Consider the following 21167-nt stretch of genomic DNA (forward strand, 5'->3'; position numbering starts at 1 on the left):
TAATTTAACATAAAACGAAAGAAAAGGCGAAAGTGAAACATGATGGTGGCATATAGCCTGCTTCTCTCAAGTGCAACGAATTTGGCATAGGCATTTTGTATCCATCTAATGAACGCAGCCCTCATTATCAATCTGAACTTCAACGAAATAATTTGAGATTAATAACCTTATGCTACCCTCTGTAGTCCCCTGACAACAAACTACTGATCATCAATATTTATTCCCTAAATAAGAGAAACCTACCAACATGCTTTGATGATGCCATAGTATGCAGCCTGTATCGCAGATGGTACCAGCAAAGTGAAGTATATACACACACATCTAATCCGTCTGTTAGTACTTCTCGTATAATTGTGCAGCGTCATTCTATAGACACGTAAATGAATGAACGTCCTAACTGCTAATAATCTAATACCCTCTAAATAACATGACTACATGCGTTTAAATTGCAAATAGTTTGCCTTCTGTTACGTTTCACAAAGTAAGTCAACTTTAATAGAACATTTCAGGACTTTTTGTGGAATGCATTTCCGATCGTATTGAATGGCTATCGGTGTTCAGCCTTTAATCCCCGTGTAGGCTTCAAAGGATTTTGCTGTCACACCCAGTTGTGTCAGCGTGAAATATCGCTCGAAAACAAACGTTTTGCAAATGAATTTGTGTAGCTTGTCGTCACCTTTGTACTAATGACATTTGTTCGATAGACACGGCACGTATCCAGGAAATGTGAATCGTCCTGCATCGGTTTAATTTATGAAACGTGGTTGCAAGGGTAGCAATAATGTCCTACTGACAACAAATTTAATTTCCTTCTAGGAGCAAAGAGGTACTGCATGTCTTTGGAGGACTCTATTGATACTGCGTTTTATTTCTGTTACAGTATACTTTATCCCTAAAATCTACGAATTTTCGAACATATTATTCCGCTTTATGTTAGCGAAGCCTTTATATAGCGACACGTGTGCCAGCCTTGCGTTTTAAAATTCCTTCTTATATTAATATGAGTAACTGCTTCATTAGTATCTTCAATACTCTGGACGCGGAGTCATCATCATACATCTTATATTTTCTGTTATGTATGATTAATTGCTCTAGGTAAAAGCATGAGCTAACTGTCAATTAACGTTACCTGACTGATGGATCATTTAATTGCTGTGCTTAAATCAGAGTAGAGCATTTCTCTTAGTAGCATCAGTAGCTAGCCTTCCATTTATGCCCGTTTTCTTTCTATTTTTCCATATTTGGGCTCAATATTTATTATAAGTCGACGCCTTACACCCATCTAGATCTTCTGTTACTTAGTGAAGTTACCTTGATAAGTCTTATGATGCAGCCATGATTAGTCCTGCATTTTTCTGTGTCAGTACTCGAATCATGGATCTCTCTACAGAGGGGCGTCTTGCGTTCCTGACAGGATCAAGTCATATCCTCGAATATTATTGTTATTTACACATGTTATATACATACAGCCTGGATATTTAGTTTTCAGATATACAGAAGTTTTGACAGCTGCAGTTCATCAGTATTCCGAAAATTATTTCTATCTATTACATACATCTTGTATTTTCAGAGCATATATGAAGCTCTATCCGCTGTAGTTAGACAATAGCGGTGTTGACAATATAAGAAAGGGTACAAATAGCCGTCATCGTTGCTGTGTGGTTATGGCAGTAGATTTCTTGTAAGAATTAGTAAGCATAAAACCATATTTCACATAGGTAAAATCAGCACAAGACATTCGCAGCTGTCCACGTTTGTTTTTGTATATATTAGTTGGCCTAGATAGTCAGCATTCTGTATTGATGGAAGTTATTTCTTTCTTCTCTAGACGTTTGGAGGAAGGGGAAAAATGATCTTGCAGTTTGTAGAATCGTTCTGGCTTAGTGGAGGAATTCAGATCAATGTTGGATGCCAAAGAAACTTGGCAGGATAACAATAAGTGCACATACCTACACACAGAATACGAAAAAAAATGGAATATATTCCCGCATCCATCACGGACATTGCCGTTGGTGGGGCGGCTAAAACGGATAGCCGTACCGTAGGAGCAGCCACAACGGAGGGGTAGCTGTTGAGAGGCCAAACAAACGTGTGGTTCCCGAGGAGGGCCACCAGTCTTTTCGGTAGTTACAGGGGCAACAGTTTTGATGATTGACTGATCTGGTCTTGTAGTATCAACCAAAACGGCTTTGTTGCACTGGCACTGCAAATGGCTGAAATCAGGGGGAATCTACAGCCATAATTTTTCCCGAGGGCATTCAGATCTCTGAAGGAAGGGGGGGGGGTGTCTACTCAGGAGGATGTCACCAGGTAAAACAAAACCGGCATTGTACAGATCGGAGCGTCGAATGTTAGATCCCTTAATCGGGCAGGTAGGTCAGAAACTTAAAAAAAAGGAAATGATTTGGCTGAAACTAGATACAGTGAAAATTAGTGAAATTCGGTGCGAGGAGGAACAGGAATTCTTGTCAGGTGAATAACAAGGTTATAAATGCAAAATCAAATAGGGATAATGCAGGAGTAGGTTTAATAATAAGAAAAGAGGATTGCGGATAAGCTGCTATAAAATGCATAGTGAACACACTGTCATAGCCAAGACGGGCACGAAGCCCATGCCTGCCACAGTAGTACTAGTTTATATGCCAACTAGTTTCGCAGATGACTAAGAGAGTGAAGAAATGTGTATTGAGACAAAAGAAATTGTTCATTTAGTTAAAGGAGACGAAAATGCAGCTGTTGTCTGGGACTGAAATTCGATAGCAGGAAAAGGACGAGAAGGAAAAATATTAGGTGAATATGGCTTGCGGGAAGGGAATGAAAGAGGAAGCCGCCTCGTAAAATTTTGCACAGATCATAATTTAATCATCGTGAACACTTGATTTAAGAATCATAAGAGAATTTCGTACATGTGGAAGAGACATGGAGAAACCGGAAGGTTTCAGATTGATCATGTAGTGGTAGGACCGAGATTTCGGAACCAGATTTTAAATTGTAAGAAATTTCCAGGGAAGTCTTGGGCTCCGATCAGAATTTATTGGTTATGAGCTGTAGATTAAACTGAAGAAACTGCAGAATAACAGGAAATTAAGGAGATGGGGCTTGGATAAATTGAAAGAGCCAGAGGTTGTTGATTTCAGAGAGAGCATTACGCAACGATTGACTAACACTGGGGAAATGAATACAGTAGAAGACGAATGGGTAGCTCTGACAGATGAAACAGTGAAAGCAGCAGAGCATCAAACAAATAAAAAGACGACATGGCCTAATAGAAATCCTAATAGAAATCCTTGGATAACACAAGAGATATTGAATTCAACTGACGAAAGGAGTCAATATCAAAATATAGCAAATGATGCAGGCGAAAGGAAATACAAATGTTTAAAATTAGATTGATAGGTAGTGCAGAATGACTAAGCAGGAAAGGTCGAGGACAAACGTGAGGATATAGAGCATATATCAACAGAGGAAACGTAGAAACCACCCACAGGGAAATTAAAGAAGCCTCTGGAAAAAAAGAAGCAACTGTATGAATATGACGAGCTCAGTTGGAAAACCAGTACTAAGCAAAGAAGGGAAATTAAAGAAGCCTCTGGAAAAAAAGAAGCAACTGTATGAATATGACGAGCTCAGTTGGAAAACCAGTACTAAGCAAAGAAGGGAAAGTTGGAATCAGTATATAGAGAGTCTATACAAGGGAGATGAAGCTGAATGCGGTGTTACAAAACTGGACGAGGTCGTAGATGAGGTGGTAGATATGACACTGCGAGAAGAATTTGATTGAGCGGTGAAAGACCTAAGTTGAAACAAGGCCCTAGGAGTAGATATTCCATCAGAACTACTGACAGCCTTGGGAGAGCCAGCCATCTGGTGTGCAAGATGAATGACACACGCGAAATACCCTCAAACTTCAAGATAAATATAACAATTCCAATTCCAAAGAGATAAGGTGCTGACAGGTGAGAATATTATCCAACTATCGGTTCAGTGAGTCATATTGTAAAACACTAACACGAATTCTTTACAGAAAAATGGAAAAACTGGTAAAAACCAACCTCGGGGAAGATCAGTTTGGATTTTGGATAAATGTAGGAACGTGTGAGGCAATAGCCACCCCACGAGTTATCTTAGAAGATAATTTAAGGAAAGGCAAATCTACGTTTATACGTAGAAAGCTTTTGGCAATGTTGACAGAAGCACACTCTTCAAAATTCTGAAGTTAATGGGGGTATAATGCAGGGCGTGGAAGGCTATTTACAACTTGTTCAGAAACCAGACGGCAGTTATGAGAGTCGAGGTTCATGAAAGGGAAGCAGTGGTTGAGAAGGGAGTGAGAAAGGTTTGTAGCCTATCGCCGACATCATTCAATCTGTACACTGAGAAAGCAGTAAATAAAGCCGTTGAAAATTTGGCGTAGGAGTTAAAGTTCATGAAGAAGAAATAAAAACTTTGAGGTTTTCCGATGACATTATAATTCTGTCAGCGAAGGTAAAGGACTTGGAAGGGCAGTTGGACGGAATGGACAGTGTTTTGAAAGGAGGCTATACGACGGACATCAATAAAAGCGAAACAATGTTAATGGAATGTAGTCGAATTATATCGCGTGATACTGTGGGAATTAAATTAGGAAACGAGAATCTCAAAGCAGTGAATAAGTTCTGTTGTTTGGACAGTGAAAGAACTGATGATGGCCGAAGTAGAGATGTTATAAATTGTAGACTGGCAATGGAAAAAAAGCGTTTCTAAAGAAGAGAAATTTGTTAACATCGATTATAGATTTACGTTTTGGGTAGTCTTTTCGGAAAGTATTTGCAATAAGTGTAGGCATGTGTGAAAGTGAAACATGGATGATAAACAGTTTAGACAAGAAGAGAATAGAAGTTTTTGATATGTGGTGCTTCAGAAGTGTCCTGAAGATCAGGTGGATAAATCATGTAATTAATGAGGAAGTATTGAATAGGATTAGGGAGAAAAGAAATTTGCAGTGAAACCTGACTAGATGGGACTGGTTGATAGGACACATTCTGAGACATCAAGGGATTACTAGTTTAATACTGGAGGGAAGTGTGGCGAGTGAAAAACATAGATGGAGATCAAGAGATGAATACAATAAGCAGAGTCAGAAGGCTGCAGTTTGCAGTATTTACTCGGAGATGAATAGTCTTGTACAGGATAGTGTGGCACTGAGAGCTGCATCAAACCAGTCATCGGCATGAAGACCACAACAGATACAACATGGAAAGTATGGAAATAATATGGAAAATACGAAAAATCTGGAAAAAATATTTAAAATCTGGATGTAAAGTTCAGTACAGTATGTCTGTATTTACTAAGGCAGAACGGTCATATATCGACGAACTTGCAGAAAAATGGTTTAGCAGGTGCTTACTATGTGTGCATTAGTTCACATGGTATTTCGACCACAGAAGATAGGTATATGTTTTGGATATTACGTTACATTAGAGGTCATATTTTGGAATTAGCACAAAATGTTTTATAATTATATATACAACCAAAATATATGGATCTTTATATATATATATATATATATATATATATATATATATATATATATATATATATATATATATATATATATATATATGTATATATATATATCCCCATGAACCATGGACCTTGCCGTTGGTGGGGAGGCTTGCGTGCCTCAGCGATACAGATTGCCGTACCGTAGGTGCAACCACAACGGAGGGGTATCTGTTGAGAGGCCAGACAAACGTGTGGTTCCTGAAGAGGGGCAGCAGCCTTTTCAGTAGTTGCAAGGGCAACAGTCTGGATGATTGACTGATCTGGCCTTGTAACAATAACCAAAACGGCCTTGCTGTGCTGGTACTGCGAACGGCTGAAAGCAAGGGGAAACTACAGCCGTAATTTTTCCCGAGGGCATGCAGCTTTACTGTATGATTACATGATGATGGCGTCCTCTTGGGTAAAATATTCCGGAGGTAAAATAGTCCCCCATTCGGATCTCCGGGCGGGGACTACTCAAGAGGATGTCGTTATCAGGAGAAAGAAAACTGGCATTCTACGGATCGGAGCGTGGAATGTCAGATCCCTTAATCGGGCAGGTAGGTTAGAAAATTTAAAAAGGGAGATGGATAGGTTGAAGTTAGATATAGTGGGAATTAGCGAAGTTCGGTGGCAGGAGGAACAAGACTTCTGGTCAGGTGACTACAGGGTTATAAACACAAAATCAAATAGGGGTAATGCAGGAGTAGGTTTAATAATGAATAGGAAAATAGGAATGCGGGTAAGCTACTACAAACAGAATAGTGAATGCATTATTGTGGCCAACATAGATACGAAGCCCACACCTACTACAGTAGTACAAGTTTATATGCCAACTAGCTCTGCAGATGACGAAGAAATTGAAGAAATGTATGATGAAATAAAAGAAATTATTCAGATTGTGAAGGGAGACGAAAATTTAATAGTCATGGGTGACTGGAATTCGAGTGTAGGAAAAGGGAGAGAAGGAAACATAGTAGGTGAATATGGATTGGGGGACAGAAATGAAAGAGGAAGCCGCCTGGTAGAATTTTGCACAGAGCACAACATAATCATAGCTAACACTTGGTTTAAGAATCATGAAAGAAGGTTGTATACATGGAAGAACCCTGGAGATACTAAAAGGTATCAGATAGATTATATAATGGTAAGACAGAGATTTAGGAACCAGGTTTTAAATTGTAAGACATTTCCAGGGGCAGATGTGGACTCTGACCACAATCTATTGGTTATGACCTGTAGATTAAAACTGAAGAAACTGCAAAAAGGTGGGAATTTAAGGAGATGGGACCTGGATAAACTAAAAGAACCAGAGGTTGTACAGAGATTCAGGGAGAGCATAAGGGAGCAATTGACAGGAATGGGGGAAATAAATACAGTAGAAGAAGAATGGGTAGCTTTGAGGGATGAAGTAGTGAAGGCAGCAGAGGATCAAGTAGGTAAAAAGACGAGGGCTAGTAGAAATCCTTGGGTAACAGAAGAAATATTGAATTTGATTGATGCAAGGAGAAAATATAAAAATGCAGTAAGTGAAACAGGCAAAAAGGAATACAAACGTCTCAAAAATGAGATCGACAGGAAGTGCAAAATGGCTAAGCAGGGATGGCTAGAGGACAAATGTAAGGATGTAGAGGCCTATCTCACTAGGGGTAAGATAGATACCGCCTACAGGAAAATTAAAGAGACCTTTGGAGAAAGGAGAAACACTTGTATGAATATCAAGAGCTCAGATGGAATCCCAGTTCTAAGCAAAGAAGGGAAAGCAGAAAGGTGGAAGGAGTATATAGAGGGTCTATACAAGGGCGATGTACTTGAGGACAATATTATGGAAATGGAAGAGGATGTAGATGAAGATGAAATGGGAGATACGATACTGCGTGAAGAGTTTGACAGAGCACTGAAAGACCTGAGTCGAAACAAGGCCCCCGGAGTAGACAATATTCCATTGGAACTACTGACGGCCGTGGGAGAGCCAGTCCTGACAAAACTCTACCATCTGGTGAGCAAGATGTATGAAACAGGCGAAATACCCTCAGACTTCAAGAAGAATATAATAATTCCAATCCCAAAGAAAGCAGGTGTTGACAGATGTGAAAATTACCGAACTATCAGCTTAATAAGTCACAGCTGCAAAATACTAACACGAATTCTTTACAGACGAATGGAAAAACTAGTAGAAGCCAACCTCGGGGAAGATCAGTTTGGATTCCGTAGAAACACTGGAACACGTGAGGCAATACTGACCTTACGACTTATCTTAGAAGAAAGAGTAAGGAAAGGCAAACCTACGTTTCTAGCATTTGTAGACTTAGAGAAAGCTTTTGACAATGTTGACTGGAATACTCTCTTTCAAATTCTAAAGGTGGCAGGGGTAAAATACAGGGAGCGAAAGGCTATTTACAATTTGTACAGAAACCAGATGGCAGTTATAAGTGTCGAGGGACATGAAAGGGAAGCAGTTGTTGGGAAGGGAGTAAGACAGGGTTGTAGCCTCTCCCCGATGTTGTTCAATCTGTATATTGAGCAAGCAGTAAAGGAAACAAAAGAAAAATTCGGAGTAGGTATTAAAATTCATGGAGAAGAAATAAAAACTTTGAGGTTCGCCGATGACATTGTAATTCTGTCAGAGACAGCAAAGGACTTGGAAGAGCAGTTGAATGGAATGGACAGTGTCTTGAAAGCAGGATATAAGATGAACATCAACAAAAGCAAAACAAGGATAATGGAATGTAGTCTAATTAAGTCGGGTGATGCTGAGGGAATTAGATTAGGAAATGAGGCACTGAAAGTAGTAAAGGAGTTTTGCTATTTGGGGAGCAAAATAACTGATGATGGTCGAAGTAGAGAGGATATAAAATGTAGGCTGGCAATGGCAAGGAAAGCGTTTCTGAAGAAGAGAAATTTGTTAACATCCAGTATTGATTTAAGTGTCAGGAAGTCATTTCTGAAAGTATTCGTATGGAGTGTAGCCATGTATGGAAGTGAAACATGGACGATAAATAGTTTGGACAAGAAGGGAATAGAAGCTTTCGATATGTGGTGCTACAGAAGAATGCTGAAGATTAGATGGGTAGATCACATAACTAATGAGGAAGTATTGAATAGGATTGGGGAGAAGAGAAGTTTGTGGCACAACTTGACCAGAAGAAGGGATCGGTTGGTAGGACATGTTCTGAGGCATCAAGGGATCACCAATTTAGTATTGGAGGGCAGCGTGGAGGGTAAAAATCGTAGAGGGAGACCAAGAGATGAATACACTAAGCAGATTCAGAAGGATGTAGGTTGCAGTAGGTACTGGGAGATGAAGAAGCTTGCACAGGATAGAGTAGCATGGAGAGCTGCATCAAACCAGTCTCAGGACTGAAGACCACAACAACAACATATATATATATATATATATATATATATATATATATATATATATATATATATCATCTGTCTCTGCTCAGTATATATATATATATATATATATACTGAGCAGAGACAGATAACCATTGTCAAGCATAAACGGCTGGAAAAAAACTGAGCAGAGTCAGACGATTTCCTTCGATAAAACCGGCGAACATTAAGGATCGTAGAATTCAGACAATATTACTGTTTGCCGATGTAGATGGCCTTCCGCAGAATTGGAAAGATATTATTTCTCTTGCAGAGTGATGATGATAAAACATGAGGGTTTGCATCATTAGTCTGGAATGATGAGAGAGGGCAAACAACTTGAAACCAGCCAGTTCAGTGTGGACATTTTTGATGGATAGAGTGATGATGCCGACGGTTGTTACTTTGAATTTCGGGATGGAGAGACTCTCACGCAAAAAAGTATGTAATAAATGGTAATGGTTGTATATTTCTGATGTTCTTGAACAGGCCTCTACATACTGCATAATAATCCAGTAATGCTGTCAGCCTTTTATTGTTGAAACTTACGGTTATACATGTTGTTAACAGCCATATTTGTGAGTTCTCTGTGTAAAGCTATACAACAGTTTTGCATACAGTCAGATGCAGTTAAAGTAAGACATCGTACATCAGTATTCTATATGGAGACAAATGATTCCTACTAACAGAGAGATAGATCAACTCTTAATATGTGATTGCTGTTATTTTTGGACTTCGTTCGAAAAGATCTGTCTTGTACTATGCAGCCTGACATCAAGCAGCTCAATATTAAACTATAACAAGTGTTTATGTATGTTTGCAGGTGAGGATATTCAGCCACTAATTAAGTGCCGGCTGGAGTGGCCGTGCGGTTCTAGGCGCTTCAGTCTGGAACCGCGTGACCGCTACGGTCGCAGGTTCGAATCCTGCCTCGGGCATGGATGTGTGTGTGATGTCCTTAGGTTAGTTAGGTTTAAATAGTTCTAAGTTCTAGGGGACTGATGACCTCAGATGTTAAGTCCCATTTGAACCATTTTTTTAAAGTTAGAAACGGCTCAATGGTATGTTGATGGGTATTGTATAGAAAATTCTCTACACCTGTTACTTAGCAACTTACTTCTTTGCATAATCCATGTGTCATCTTACATTGATTTAAAGAAAGACGTAGAACAAATCAGTACACGCATTAAGTAATAAACATCTGTAAAAGAAGCCGGGGATCATTAATATAAGTACTACACAGAAGAGGGAGATGATAACATATATTTAGGATCAACCTGACGAAGCACTCTTAAGTTATACATCAAGTTACATAGCGTATGGTTCTAACAAGCCATATAACCATGCACTTCAAACAATATTACGCAGAAACATAGGAGGGAAGTGACATCATACAAGGGACTGAAAGCACTGATCAGGTAGAGGCATGCTTCTCTAACCCTTGAGCTGCTACAGATGTACTCCTCTGCATTCCATGCTGAACATGGCTTTTTTGTGGCTGTAGTGCCCATCAAATACGGCTACCTATGTTGAAAGACGGCGTTCCAGCTGCTATGAAATACCTACCGTCCAATTACAAGAAAACTATTTGCTGAAAAATTTGATTTTTTGCGTATTACGATCTGATACCTTTGCTCGATGAAAGACTGATTTCTTTTCGCTATTCCTCATAGTTACTGCGCAGCATCAAATTAAGTAAAATATCGTTCGATATATTAATGAGTTTGTAGAGATTAGAACACACTGTGGGAACTTTGCATAAGGTTCGTTTTAACTCATGCATTGCTATGTATGAGATGTAAATAAGTTACCGAAATTTTATTTAAAATTGAAAGTAGAAAGTTATCTCATTTGACTCTCAAGTTACTGGTTTTTACATCCGGTGGTAGGACCCGCGTCTAGGGCCAGCGTCGTTAATTAGTAATCTAAGCGTCCTAGGTCCCTCGTTAGAACCCCGCCACAGCTTAAATTTTGAATAAAAATAAGTATTAGCGACCGAAGAAACCGGGAATAAGAAGTCACACCCATTCTGCTAACGGCCTTGTCAAAGAGAGCGGACGAGCTGACGGAGTTTCAGAGCACTCTTGGCCAAGGGTCGGGAATCTGCCCGTAAGGGCGAAAGAATCAGCAAAGATGAACGGCATGAGGATGCATAAGGCAATGGAAGCCACTGCATCAAAGACACATATCGTGTGTCCACAGGACACGTGGCCTATAACTGAAAAAGTGTAATGATGATCTCTTCATTAGCAAAAGATTCCAGAGTAGCCCCCATTCCGATCTCCGGGAGGTGAGTGCCAAGGGGAAGGTGACCATGAGAGAAAGGTTGACCAACCAACGAAAGGATAACGTTCAGTGAGTTGGAGCGTGGAACGTCAGAGGATCGAGCGTGGTAGGATATCTAGAAAATCTGAAAAAGGAAATGCAAAGGCTCTGTCTAGATGTAGTGGGTGTCAGTGACGTGAAATGGGAAGAAGACAATGATTTGTGGTTATATGAGTATAGAGTAATACCAACAGCAGCAGAAAATGGTATAACGGGAGTAGGATTCGTTATGAATAGGAAGATAGGGCAGTGAGTGTGTTACTGTAATATCATTTCAGTGATAGGGTTGTTCTCATCAGAATCGACACACGACCAATATCGACATTAGTAGTTCAGGTATACAAGCCGAAGGTGCAAGCTGAAAACGAAGAGGTAAAGTATATGAGGGTATTGAAAGGATGATACTTTACGTCGTAAAGAGAAATGAAAATCGAATAGTCATGGGCGACTGGGATGCAGGTGTAGGGGAAGAAGTAGAGGAAAAGGATACGGGAGAATATGGGCTGGGGACAAGGAGGGAGAAAGGAGAAAGATTGAGTTCTGAAATAAATTTCAGCTAGTAATGATGAATACTCCGGTCATGAATCACAAGGGGAGATATACTTGGAAACTACAGGGAGATACGGGAAGATTTCAGTTATATTGCAATATGGTCTGATCGAATTTCCGAAATGAGATACTGAATTGTAAGTGGTACCCACGAGCACCTATGGGCTCAGATCACAATGTAGTAGTGGAGAAGAATAGGCTGAAGTTTAAGAGATTAGTCAGGAAGAATCAGTGCGCAAAATTGTGGGAAGTACTAAGGAATGACAAGATACGCTTGAAGTTCTCTAAGGCTGTATATACAGCGATAAGTAATAGCTCAATTGGGAGAACAGTTAAAGAGGAATGGACATCTCTAATAATAACAATCACAGAAGCTGGAAAGAAAAACATAGGTACAAAGAATGTAACTGCGAAGAAACCATGGGTGACAGAAGAAATACTTTAGTTGACCGATGAAAGAGGGAAGTACAAAAATGCTCAGGGAAATTTAGGAATACAGAAGTGCAAGTTGCTGAGGTATGAAATAAATAGCAAATGCAGGGAAGCTAAGACAAAATGGCCGCATGAAAAATATAATGAAATCGAAAAAGAAATGATTGTCGGAAGGACTGACTCAGCATACAGAAAACTCAAAACAACCTACGGTGAAATTAAAAGCAAGCATGGTAATGTTAAGAGAGCAACGGGAATTTCGCTGTTAAATGCGGAGGAGAGAGCGAATGGGTGGAAAGAGTACACTGAAGGCTTATGAGAGAGGAAGAATTGTTTTATGCGATAGAAGAAGAGAGGAGTAGATTTAGAAGAGATAGGGGATTCAGTATAGGAATCAAAATTAAAAAAAAAAAAAAAAACTTTGAAAGGCTTACGACCAAATAATGCAGAAGGGATCGATAACATTCCTCGGGCGATACACCATCTGGATTTTAGAAAAATATTATCCACACAATTCCGAAGACTGCAAGAGGTGACAAGTGCGAGAATTACCGCCAAATCAGATTAACACCTCGAGAATTAGCGCAACATTAGGTTAACACTTCATGTATCCAAGTTGCTGGCAAGAATAATATGTAAAAGAATTGAAAAGAGAATAGAGGATGAGTTACATGACGATCAGTTTGGCTTTAGGAAAGGTAAGGGCACCAGAGAGGCAATTATGACGATGTGGTTGATAATGGAAGCAAGACTAAAGAAAAATCGAGACACATACCGGATTTGTCGACCTGGAGAAAGCGTTCGCAATTGAAAATGGTGCAAGATATTTTAAAATCTGAGGAAAAGGGAGGTAAGCTATAGGGAGAGAGGGTAATATACAACAACATATGCAGGAGCCAAGAGGGAACAATAAGAGTGGAAGATCAAGAAAGAAGTGCTTAGATTAAAAAAAAAAAGGTGTAAGACAGGGATGCAGTCAGTCGCCCCTATTTTTCAATCTGTACACCGAAGAAACAATGATGGAAATAAAAGAAAGGAGGTTCAGGAGTGGAAGTAAAATTCAAGGTGATAGGATATCAGTGACTTGATTCGCTGATGACACTGCTACCCTGAGTGAAAGTGAAGAAGAATTACATGATCTGCTGAACTGAATGAACAGTGTATGGAGTAAAGAATCTGGATTAAGAATAAATCGAAGAAAGACGATAGTAATGAGCAGTAGCAGATACGAGAACAGCAAGAGACTTAACAGGATTGATGGTCGCGAAGTAGATGAAATTACAGAATCCTGCCACCTAGGCAGCAAAATAACCATTGATGGACGGAGCACGGTGGACATCAAAAGCAGACTAACACTGACAAAAAGGACATTCCTGGTCAAGAGAAGTCTACTGGCATGAAACACAATCTTAATTTGAGGGAGAAATTTCTGAGAATGTGTGTTTGGAGAATATATTTATATGGTAGTGAAACATGGAACCGGAAGAGAAGAGAACCGAAGGATTTGAGATGTGGTGATACCGAGGAATGTTGAATATTAGGTGAACTAATAAGGAATGAAGAAGTTCTGCGCGGAGTCGGAGAGGAAAAGTATACGTGGAAAACTTGAAGGAAGATAGGACAGGATGATAGAACATCTGTTAAGACAACAGGGAATAACTTCCTTTGTACTAGAGCGAACTGAGTTCCTGGGGGGCGACATCAAACCAGTGAGAAGAACCACGACGGAAAAAAATTATGTCACTGCACATCGGGACTCAAGTGGTCACAATAATCGTCATATTCCATAAAAGGTTTAAAATATTGAAAAAAGGTTTTATGAATATGATAGTACGCTAGGAGGTATATATATTGTATGACTGACACTCGACACTTCTTTATTCACAGACATAAGGGAGTTACTCATCCGCTGCATTCAGAGGTCAGCGGGACGGGACAGGACGCGTAATCACGTCAGCAGCGCTTCAGGAGAACGCAGGTGCCGCGTCCAGACACATCCTCCGCATCTGGACATTGGTAGAACATGACGAATCAACTACTCCACGGCAGTTCAGCGCTATGGACCTATGAGAAAACTTCGCCATTCAGTCGATGATTCCTTTGTCGATGAACAATAATCGAAAGCATTGCATTTAGACTAGATTTTTTGCAGTATGTATCACTTTAGCACCCAAGTTTGCAGACTGTATGGCAGTCCATCAGAAGAAAACAATTCTGGAAAGCCAAAATAAAATGTAGGTGATGGATCATTGTTACTTGGATCCTGGAAGCTGGTAAATGTTAACCATAGCACATAAAAATATGAGGACTATTACATCGGCGGCGGTAAAATACCTAGGAGCAACCGTCCGGACTCATGTGTAAATTATGTACAGGAATATGGAACACCGGACAAAAAGTCAAATCGATTGAAGGGTATTATTAATGCACATCTTTTTTATCTAACATAAAGGTATTTCACATGTCTGTATCAGCTTTAAATTTATTTTCACATTAAAAGTACATGAATATGTTATTTTTATAAAAAATTAATCAACATTTGTTTTTGTTAACAAATATGGAAATCAATCAACATTTGTTTTTGTTAACAAATATGGAATCAGAAAAACATTAAAAGAAACGTAGTAAGTCTCGAACAATGACTTTCATGATAGCTATTGAATTTTGCTAAACACTGAGCTACCAACCAATTCGTTAATATTCGTACTGCAAATATCTTTTACTTCAAGGAGCTTCGTAATCCTCTAACCGCCAAAGGCTGTTATTTAGACTTTTTTTGAATACTGCTTCGTACCAACTTTTAGGAAATCGATATCCGGGCACTGACTACCAAACCCTGTAAGTATGAAGAAAATCGGAGGAGGCCACTACGTAACGTCCTTTCGTTAGATAAACTTCCTGAGGAAACTGTATACCAGAAAAGACTGCACCCAATAATATTCTCTTGCCTTTCTCTAATAAAGGCTTCTGCGAAATCGATGAAATTAAAATATTGTGCGTTACATTCAGTTACATGCAAATGTAGGCTTTCTTGTCGAATTTCGTAGATGAAATCTTCTAAGGTTACCAAATTCAGTTGTAACGTCACGACTCGGCTGATGACCCGAGAAGATTTCATCAATTATATTCAGTTTCTGATAAATTAATTTCAAACTTATATGAAATATTGTTATTTCTGGTAAATGTTTAAACCCGTTTCGTCGGAGTGTACTTACGTGCACATCTGATTCTTCAGTAGTACGGTGGACATTGCATTATTGGAGAAGTTCTTTAATCAATGACTTCTTGTTTCAGTAAATACGGAAAACGTATGGTAGTGAACTTGGTTAAAGGGGTTTTTGGCAGTTCCGTTATACATGTTGTAGAATTTATACCGAGTCAGTTTTCAACACAATTCTGCTGAGTTTAACCCTTAACTGTTGTTTTGAGTCCAGTGGATCCATGTGCAGTCTCCGAACTTATATAGAAATGTAGCCAGAATCACAGCTTCCTCCCCCATCCCCCTCACCTCTCACGCACTTCTAGGTATCTTCCGTAAGCCAAAGACCGTACGGTGTGATTGACGTATTTCGCTCGCCACTCCGAGTGTCAGTCTTGGCGTACGCACGAGTCCTATAGACCCACGAATATTTTATGAGCTTTTTGTTTTTGTTATTTATTGAGCATAATGTTTAATTTCAGGGATCTGTAACGGTAAATCTAAATAGTGTTTCTGGAAGTGGATGTGACATATTTGAGCTATGGTTGAACGATGACTTATGCAGTTATGAAGAAGAAATTTTTGAAAACGAAATACTTACCTGTTGTCATTTGAACACAAATTTAAAAGAAAATGGGATTTGACGAGAAATTTGTGGTAACGAATGATCATGACTCAAACTTGTGATAAGGAAGTTGAAGTTAATGAGGCGATTAATTCCACGAAATATTTTTCCTGAAAAAACAGTTTCACAACGGTTAAAAGACCACCTGCAAGAAAATCTCGTGTAAGGAGACGCAACATTAAAAGGTTTCGTCTCGTAGGTGAATTTAACCATTTGATCCCAATAACCGAAGCCTTCGAAGTATCAGTTGACTTAAAGCACCGTGCAATTTGTGCAAGTAATTTCGCTGTCTTGGGTGATTGTCAAAAGGTGTGTAGAATCAGATGCTAAGCTCATGTTTCGATGTTGGTAAGAAGGGCATTTTCAAATATAAGAAAACCTATTCATATTGTTATTATGATCAGTGTTTAGTACTTTCTACAAACTTTTTTCGATTACTTGTTACTAGTTCAGACTGATTTCAGTGCAGTTTAGAATGAAAGATCGTATCACTGATTTTGTTACATACTACACTCCTGGAAATTGAAATAAGAACACCGTGAATTCATTGTCCCAGGAAGGGGAAACTTTATTGACACATTCCTGGGGTCAGACACATCACATGATCACACTGGCAGAACCACAGGCACATAGACACAGGCAACAGAGCATGCACAATGTCGGCACTAGTACAGTGTATATCCACCTTTCGCAGCAATGCAGGCTGCTATTCTCCCATGGAGACGATCGTAGAGATGCTGGATGTAGTCCCGTGGAACGGCTTGCCATGCCATTTCCACCTGGCGCCTCAGTTGGACCAGCGTTCGTGCTGGACGTGCAGACCGCGTGAGACGACGCTTCATCCAGTCCCAAACATGCTCAATGGGGTACAGATCCGGAGATCTTGCTGGCCAGGGTAGTTGACTTACACCTTCTAGAGCACGTTGGGTGGCACGGGATACATGCGGACGTGCATTGTCCTGTTGGAACAGCAAGTTCCCTTGCCGGTCTAGGAATGGTAGAACGATGGGTTCGATGACGGTTTGGATGTACCGTGCACTATTCAGTGTCCCCTCGACGATCACCAGTGGTGTACGGCCAGTGTAGGAGATCGCTCCCCACACCATGATGCCGGGTGTTGGCCCTGTGTGCCTCGGTCGTATGCAGTCCTGATTGTGGCGCTCACCTGCACGGCGCCAAACACGCATACGACCATCATTGGCACCAAGGCAGAAGCGACTCTCATCGCTGAAGACGACACGTCTCCATTCGTCCCTCCATTCACGCCTGTCGCGACACCACTGGAGGCGGGCTGCACGATGTTGGGGCGTGAGCGGAAGACGGCCTAACGGTGTGCGGGACCGTAGCCCAGCTTCATGGAGACGGTTGCGAATGGTCCTCGCCGATACCCCAGGAGCAAAAGTGTCCCTAATTTGCTGGGAAGTGGCGGTGCGGTCCCCTACGGCACTGCGTAGGATCCTACGGTCTTGGCGTGCATCCGTGCGTCGCTGCGGTCCGGTCCCTGGTCGACGGGCACGTGCACCTTCCGCCGACCACTGGCGACAACATCGATGTACTGTGGAGACCTCACGCCCCACGTGTTGAGCAATTCGGCGGTACGTCCACCCGGCCTCCCGCATGCCCACTATACGCCCTCGCTCAAAGTCCGTCAACTGCACATACGGTTCACGTCCACGCTGTCGCGCCATGCTACCAGTGTTAAAGACTGCGATGGAGCTCCGTATGCCACGGCCAACTGGCTGACACTGACGGCGGCGGTGCACAAATGCTGCGCAGCTAGCGCCATTCGACGGCCAACACCGCGGTTCCTGGTGTGTCCGCTGTGCCGTGCGTGTGATCATTGCTTGTACAGCCCTCTCGCAGTGTCCGGAGCAAGTATGGTGGGTCTGACACACCGGTGTCAATGTGTTCTTTTTTCCATTTCCAGGAGTGTATGTACTACGTTGCTATCGAATAAGTTTGAAGTTTAGTAAGAGGCATACAAAAATAAATCATAGTTTTATTTTTATTACCACTTAAAAATATCAGGGGGCAGCACAGCCATGTCTATAGAAACGTAACTACTAATTTTCTGTGCTGATACTACTATTACAACTAGCTCTCAAACAGACTGGATAGTCTGGACTAGAAAATTATATAGGCTACAGCTTTCCAAATACGGCAGATGCTCAGTTCAAAATTGCTAGTTTTATTCGTTAAACGCGAAAATGTAACAAATACGTACCTAAGCCTGTGATGACTTATTAGTCGACAAGACGTTAAACCTTTACCGAAAAACAAAATACGAAGATATTATTCTGCTTTCTGTTTGTTCTGTACACCTTTTTTCTGACTCAAATGGTTTAACTTGTTCGACATCGTAGTGTCGACGTGATATAGTTTGCTTGACTTCATTTTGGATAAGTGCTGCCACAATTATTGTTGTTCCTTGTTGATAGTCATGTCCTAAGCCTGCTACAAGAGTTTGTGCAAAAATGGCGCCGCTAATGAAATTTTTTTAAGGTTGGCAGTACCTTCGATCCCTCGTTATCAGGAATCGAAAAATGCAGCACTAGTTTGCATCTATTCCTGCTAACAGCACTCGCAGATGAATTAGTTCACGTGATGTGCAGGGGCTAAGCTAAAGGCGTGTGCTTATGTCAGCTTAACGGGCGGGTTTTCGTGGAAACCTTGTAACTGTATTTTAAAGCTGTTTTCCTCGAGTTATAATGGTGGCTATGATGCAGAAACAATAAAGAGACTCGTAATCATATCCTGTTTGATTCTAACGGCCAGTTTAAGATTCGTCTCTGAACAACTGGTAAGTGGCTTATTCCACAGTTAAATCCCAAAATAATCACCTATCCCGACTCTTTGTACGTAGGCTATAGGCTTTGATAATAGGCAAGTACTACTGTCACATTTCGTTGAGCTATCAACGAACGATATGGCTTTGTTTTTCTCTTCCACGTCTACTCATTTTTTCGACAGAGCGTTCTCCGCTACTTCCGTATAAACACTCTTGCGCCATAAAAGCGTAAAATACCGAGAAAACTGGAATACACGAGCTTCTGTATCGTTATATAGTAAATGCTACTCTAGCGCTGTCACGTGATCAGGCATTCATCTTGTTTCCTCCTGGTTCCCACTGTCCCTGCAAACTTGTGCTGTACAAAAATATTACCACTGCTGCTGTTCTTGAAAGATCTCATCTGAAAAGCTAAACAGTGAAACATAAGTATTTCATGAAGTGTAGCAGCGATAATAGCTCACGAGCTTTGTGCTTACCTGTGTCATTTCCTCGAACGTATTGAACAGCACGTGCGGCTCATCTCTTAACTCCCAGAATCTGAGTACGTGCTCCCAAAAAGGGCAGTAGACCACTGAAATGGAAAAATACTGCTATGAGGCAACACGCCCCTACGTGGCCTTACGTTCATTAGTTTGTCATAAAATAGATAAATAGAGTTCTGGCATTATCAAAAGTTGTCAATTTTAATATTTACCTTCTTCGCATTTATTGTTGGCGGGTAATGACTGTCTACAGGGCCGTCTCCACGTTCATCAAAACAGTCGTTAGGCAGGGTCTGTTATTAGGAGCGATACTTTTTAAAACCGTAATTTCCATTTGGAACATTTTTTTATGTATGGCCAGGTTTCAGCAGGAATTCACTATACACGACCAGACGAAATTACGAAGACAACGTAAAGCGCGATTTGAAGACAATATCGTGGCAGTAGCGGCCAGTATTGAGGAAGAGCCAAATTTGTCAATTTCGAGACAATCTCGACTTTTTCGGCTATCTCAGACATCAGATTCGTCAGTCTCACGAAGGGATTTGGGCAGCGGCTTTACGAAATTGAACCGACTCAAGAGTTGGAGCCGCTAATGTGGGAGACGGCGATTAACTAATAGGAGCCATCGTTTGCGTCAGTGTGTCCGAAGCTATGGTGGACGTTTGAACAATATTTTGTTCAGAACTTAAGTGTCATGTCTAACGCTCAAAATGAAGCATATTTTCCTCCAAGGTGTTGAACGGTTTAATGTTTTCCAGTTTTAAAAGGTAACACTCTTAATAAAGGACCCTGTCTAAGTGAGTAAAATGATCGAAAACGAAGTGCCGACCACCATACTGCCTGCAGAAATGGGTAATCAGTGGGCAGTTGAAGATTGTTTTCTAGTATTTCTATTATTATAAAATATGGTGTCCAAGTAATACGCTCATTGTTATGGACAATCAACGGAAATAAAATTAGTCGATCGAATAACTCGACAACAACGCAATAGCTACTATATAGTTTAGATTTCTCCTTTCATGACTTGGGGTGGGCTGTAATGTTGGAACGCCAAAATAACAATGAAACATCCGTCGGCCGAACAAGAAAATAGACTGCACAAAAGGACACAGCTGTGATGGCCTTAATTACAACTACTTACAACTACAAATTTATTTGGTAGGTATACTTCTATGAAAGTATTTGCCCGCGGTGTAGTTTCAAGACCAAGTTAAAAGGGTGCAGTAAGTACTACAGGCATCAAGAGGATATATCTTTTTAAATGGGTTGGTAGAGAAAAGTGTCAAAGATTAAATAGGGAAATCGAATAGCGTAGTATCGTAGGTAGTCGATACCACACAGGGGGAGTGGTTCCGGTTACAGAGGTTGGCACTGGACGTTCGGCTGTTGTCCAAAAGTGGAAGTGACAGCGGCAGTACCGCCCAACTGCTGGTCCCACAAGTGCCACGCCCACCTGAGCTCAAGCTCCACTGACCATGTGAATAAGAGACCGCCCTACTGCAGTTATTGCCGAATACTTGTCCAGTTGTCGAGTGGCTCCAGTTAGAGCAGTCAAAATTCGCCATAGTGCAGTTGCAATTTTCTGTACGAAAGTAATACAACTGAACTAGCCTAAAGGCTTATGTTTACATCTATGTTGTGAACTGTTAAAGTGTTTTATCTTATCCTAGCTTTGGCAGTGACTTGTACATGGAGTTCGAAAAGCACGCTCTGTGCCAAAGTTGAGTATAATACGATATTTCTCTCGGTGACTGAGTTCTCTAATTCCTTTTATTTCTGCCTTATACACTATGCACCGTCCTCGGACAATAGTGTTTAGGCTACGGGATTTCAAGGGATTTCACTTCAAATAACTAATGA

The 21167-nt window shown here is 40.7% G+C and overlaps 1 protein-coding gene across 1 annotated transcript in view; it reads right to left on the reverse strand.

The window, feature by feature from the left end:
• LOC124788347 (luciferin sulfotransferase-like) overlaps positions 1 to 21167 on the reverse strand; it is a 379183-nt gene that overhangs the window by 111398 nt on the left and 246618 nt on the right. The window contains exon 6 of the mRNA XM_047255607.1: positions 19299 to 19393. Coding sequence (XP_047111563.1) covers positions 19299 to 19393 — 95 coding nt within the window. The remainder of the gene's footprint in view (positions 1 to 19298; positions 19394 to 21167) is intronic.

Source organism: Schistocerca piceifrons, chromosome 3 (genome assembly GCF_021461385.2).
Source record: "Schistocerca piceifrons isolate TAMUIC-IGC-003096 chromosome 3, iqSchPice1.1, whole genome shotgun sequence".
NCBI classification, from domain to species: domain Eukaryota; kingdom Metazoa; phylum Arthropoda; class Insecta; order Orthoptera; family Acrididae; genus Schistocerca; species Schistocerca piceifrons.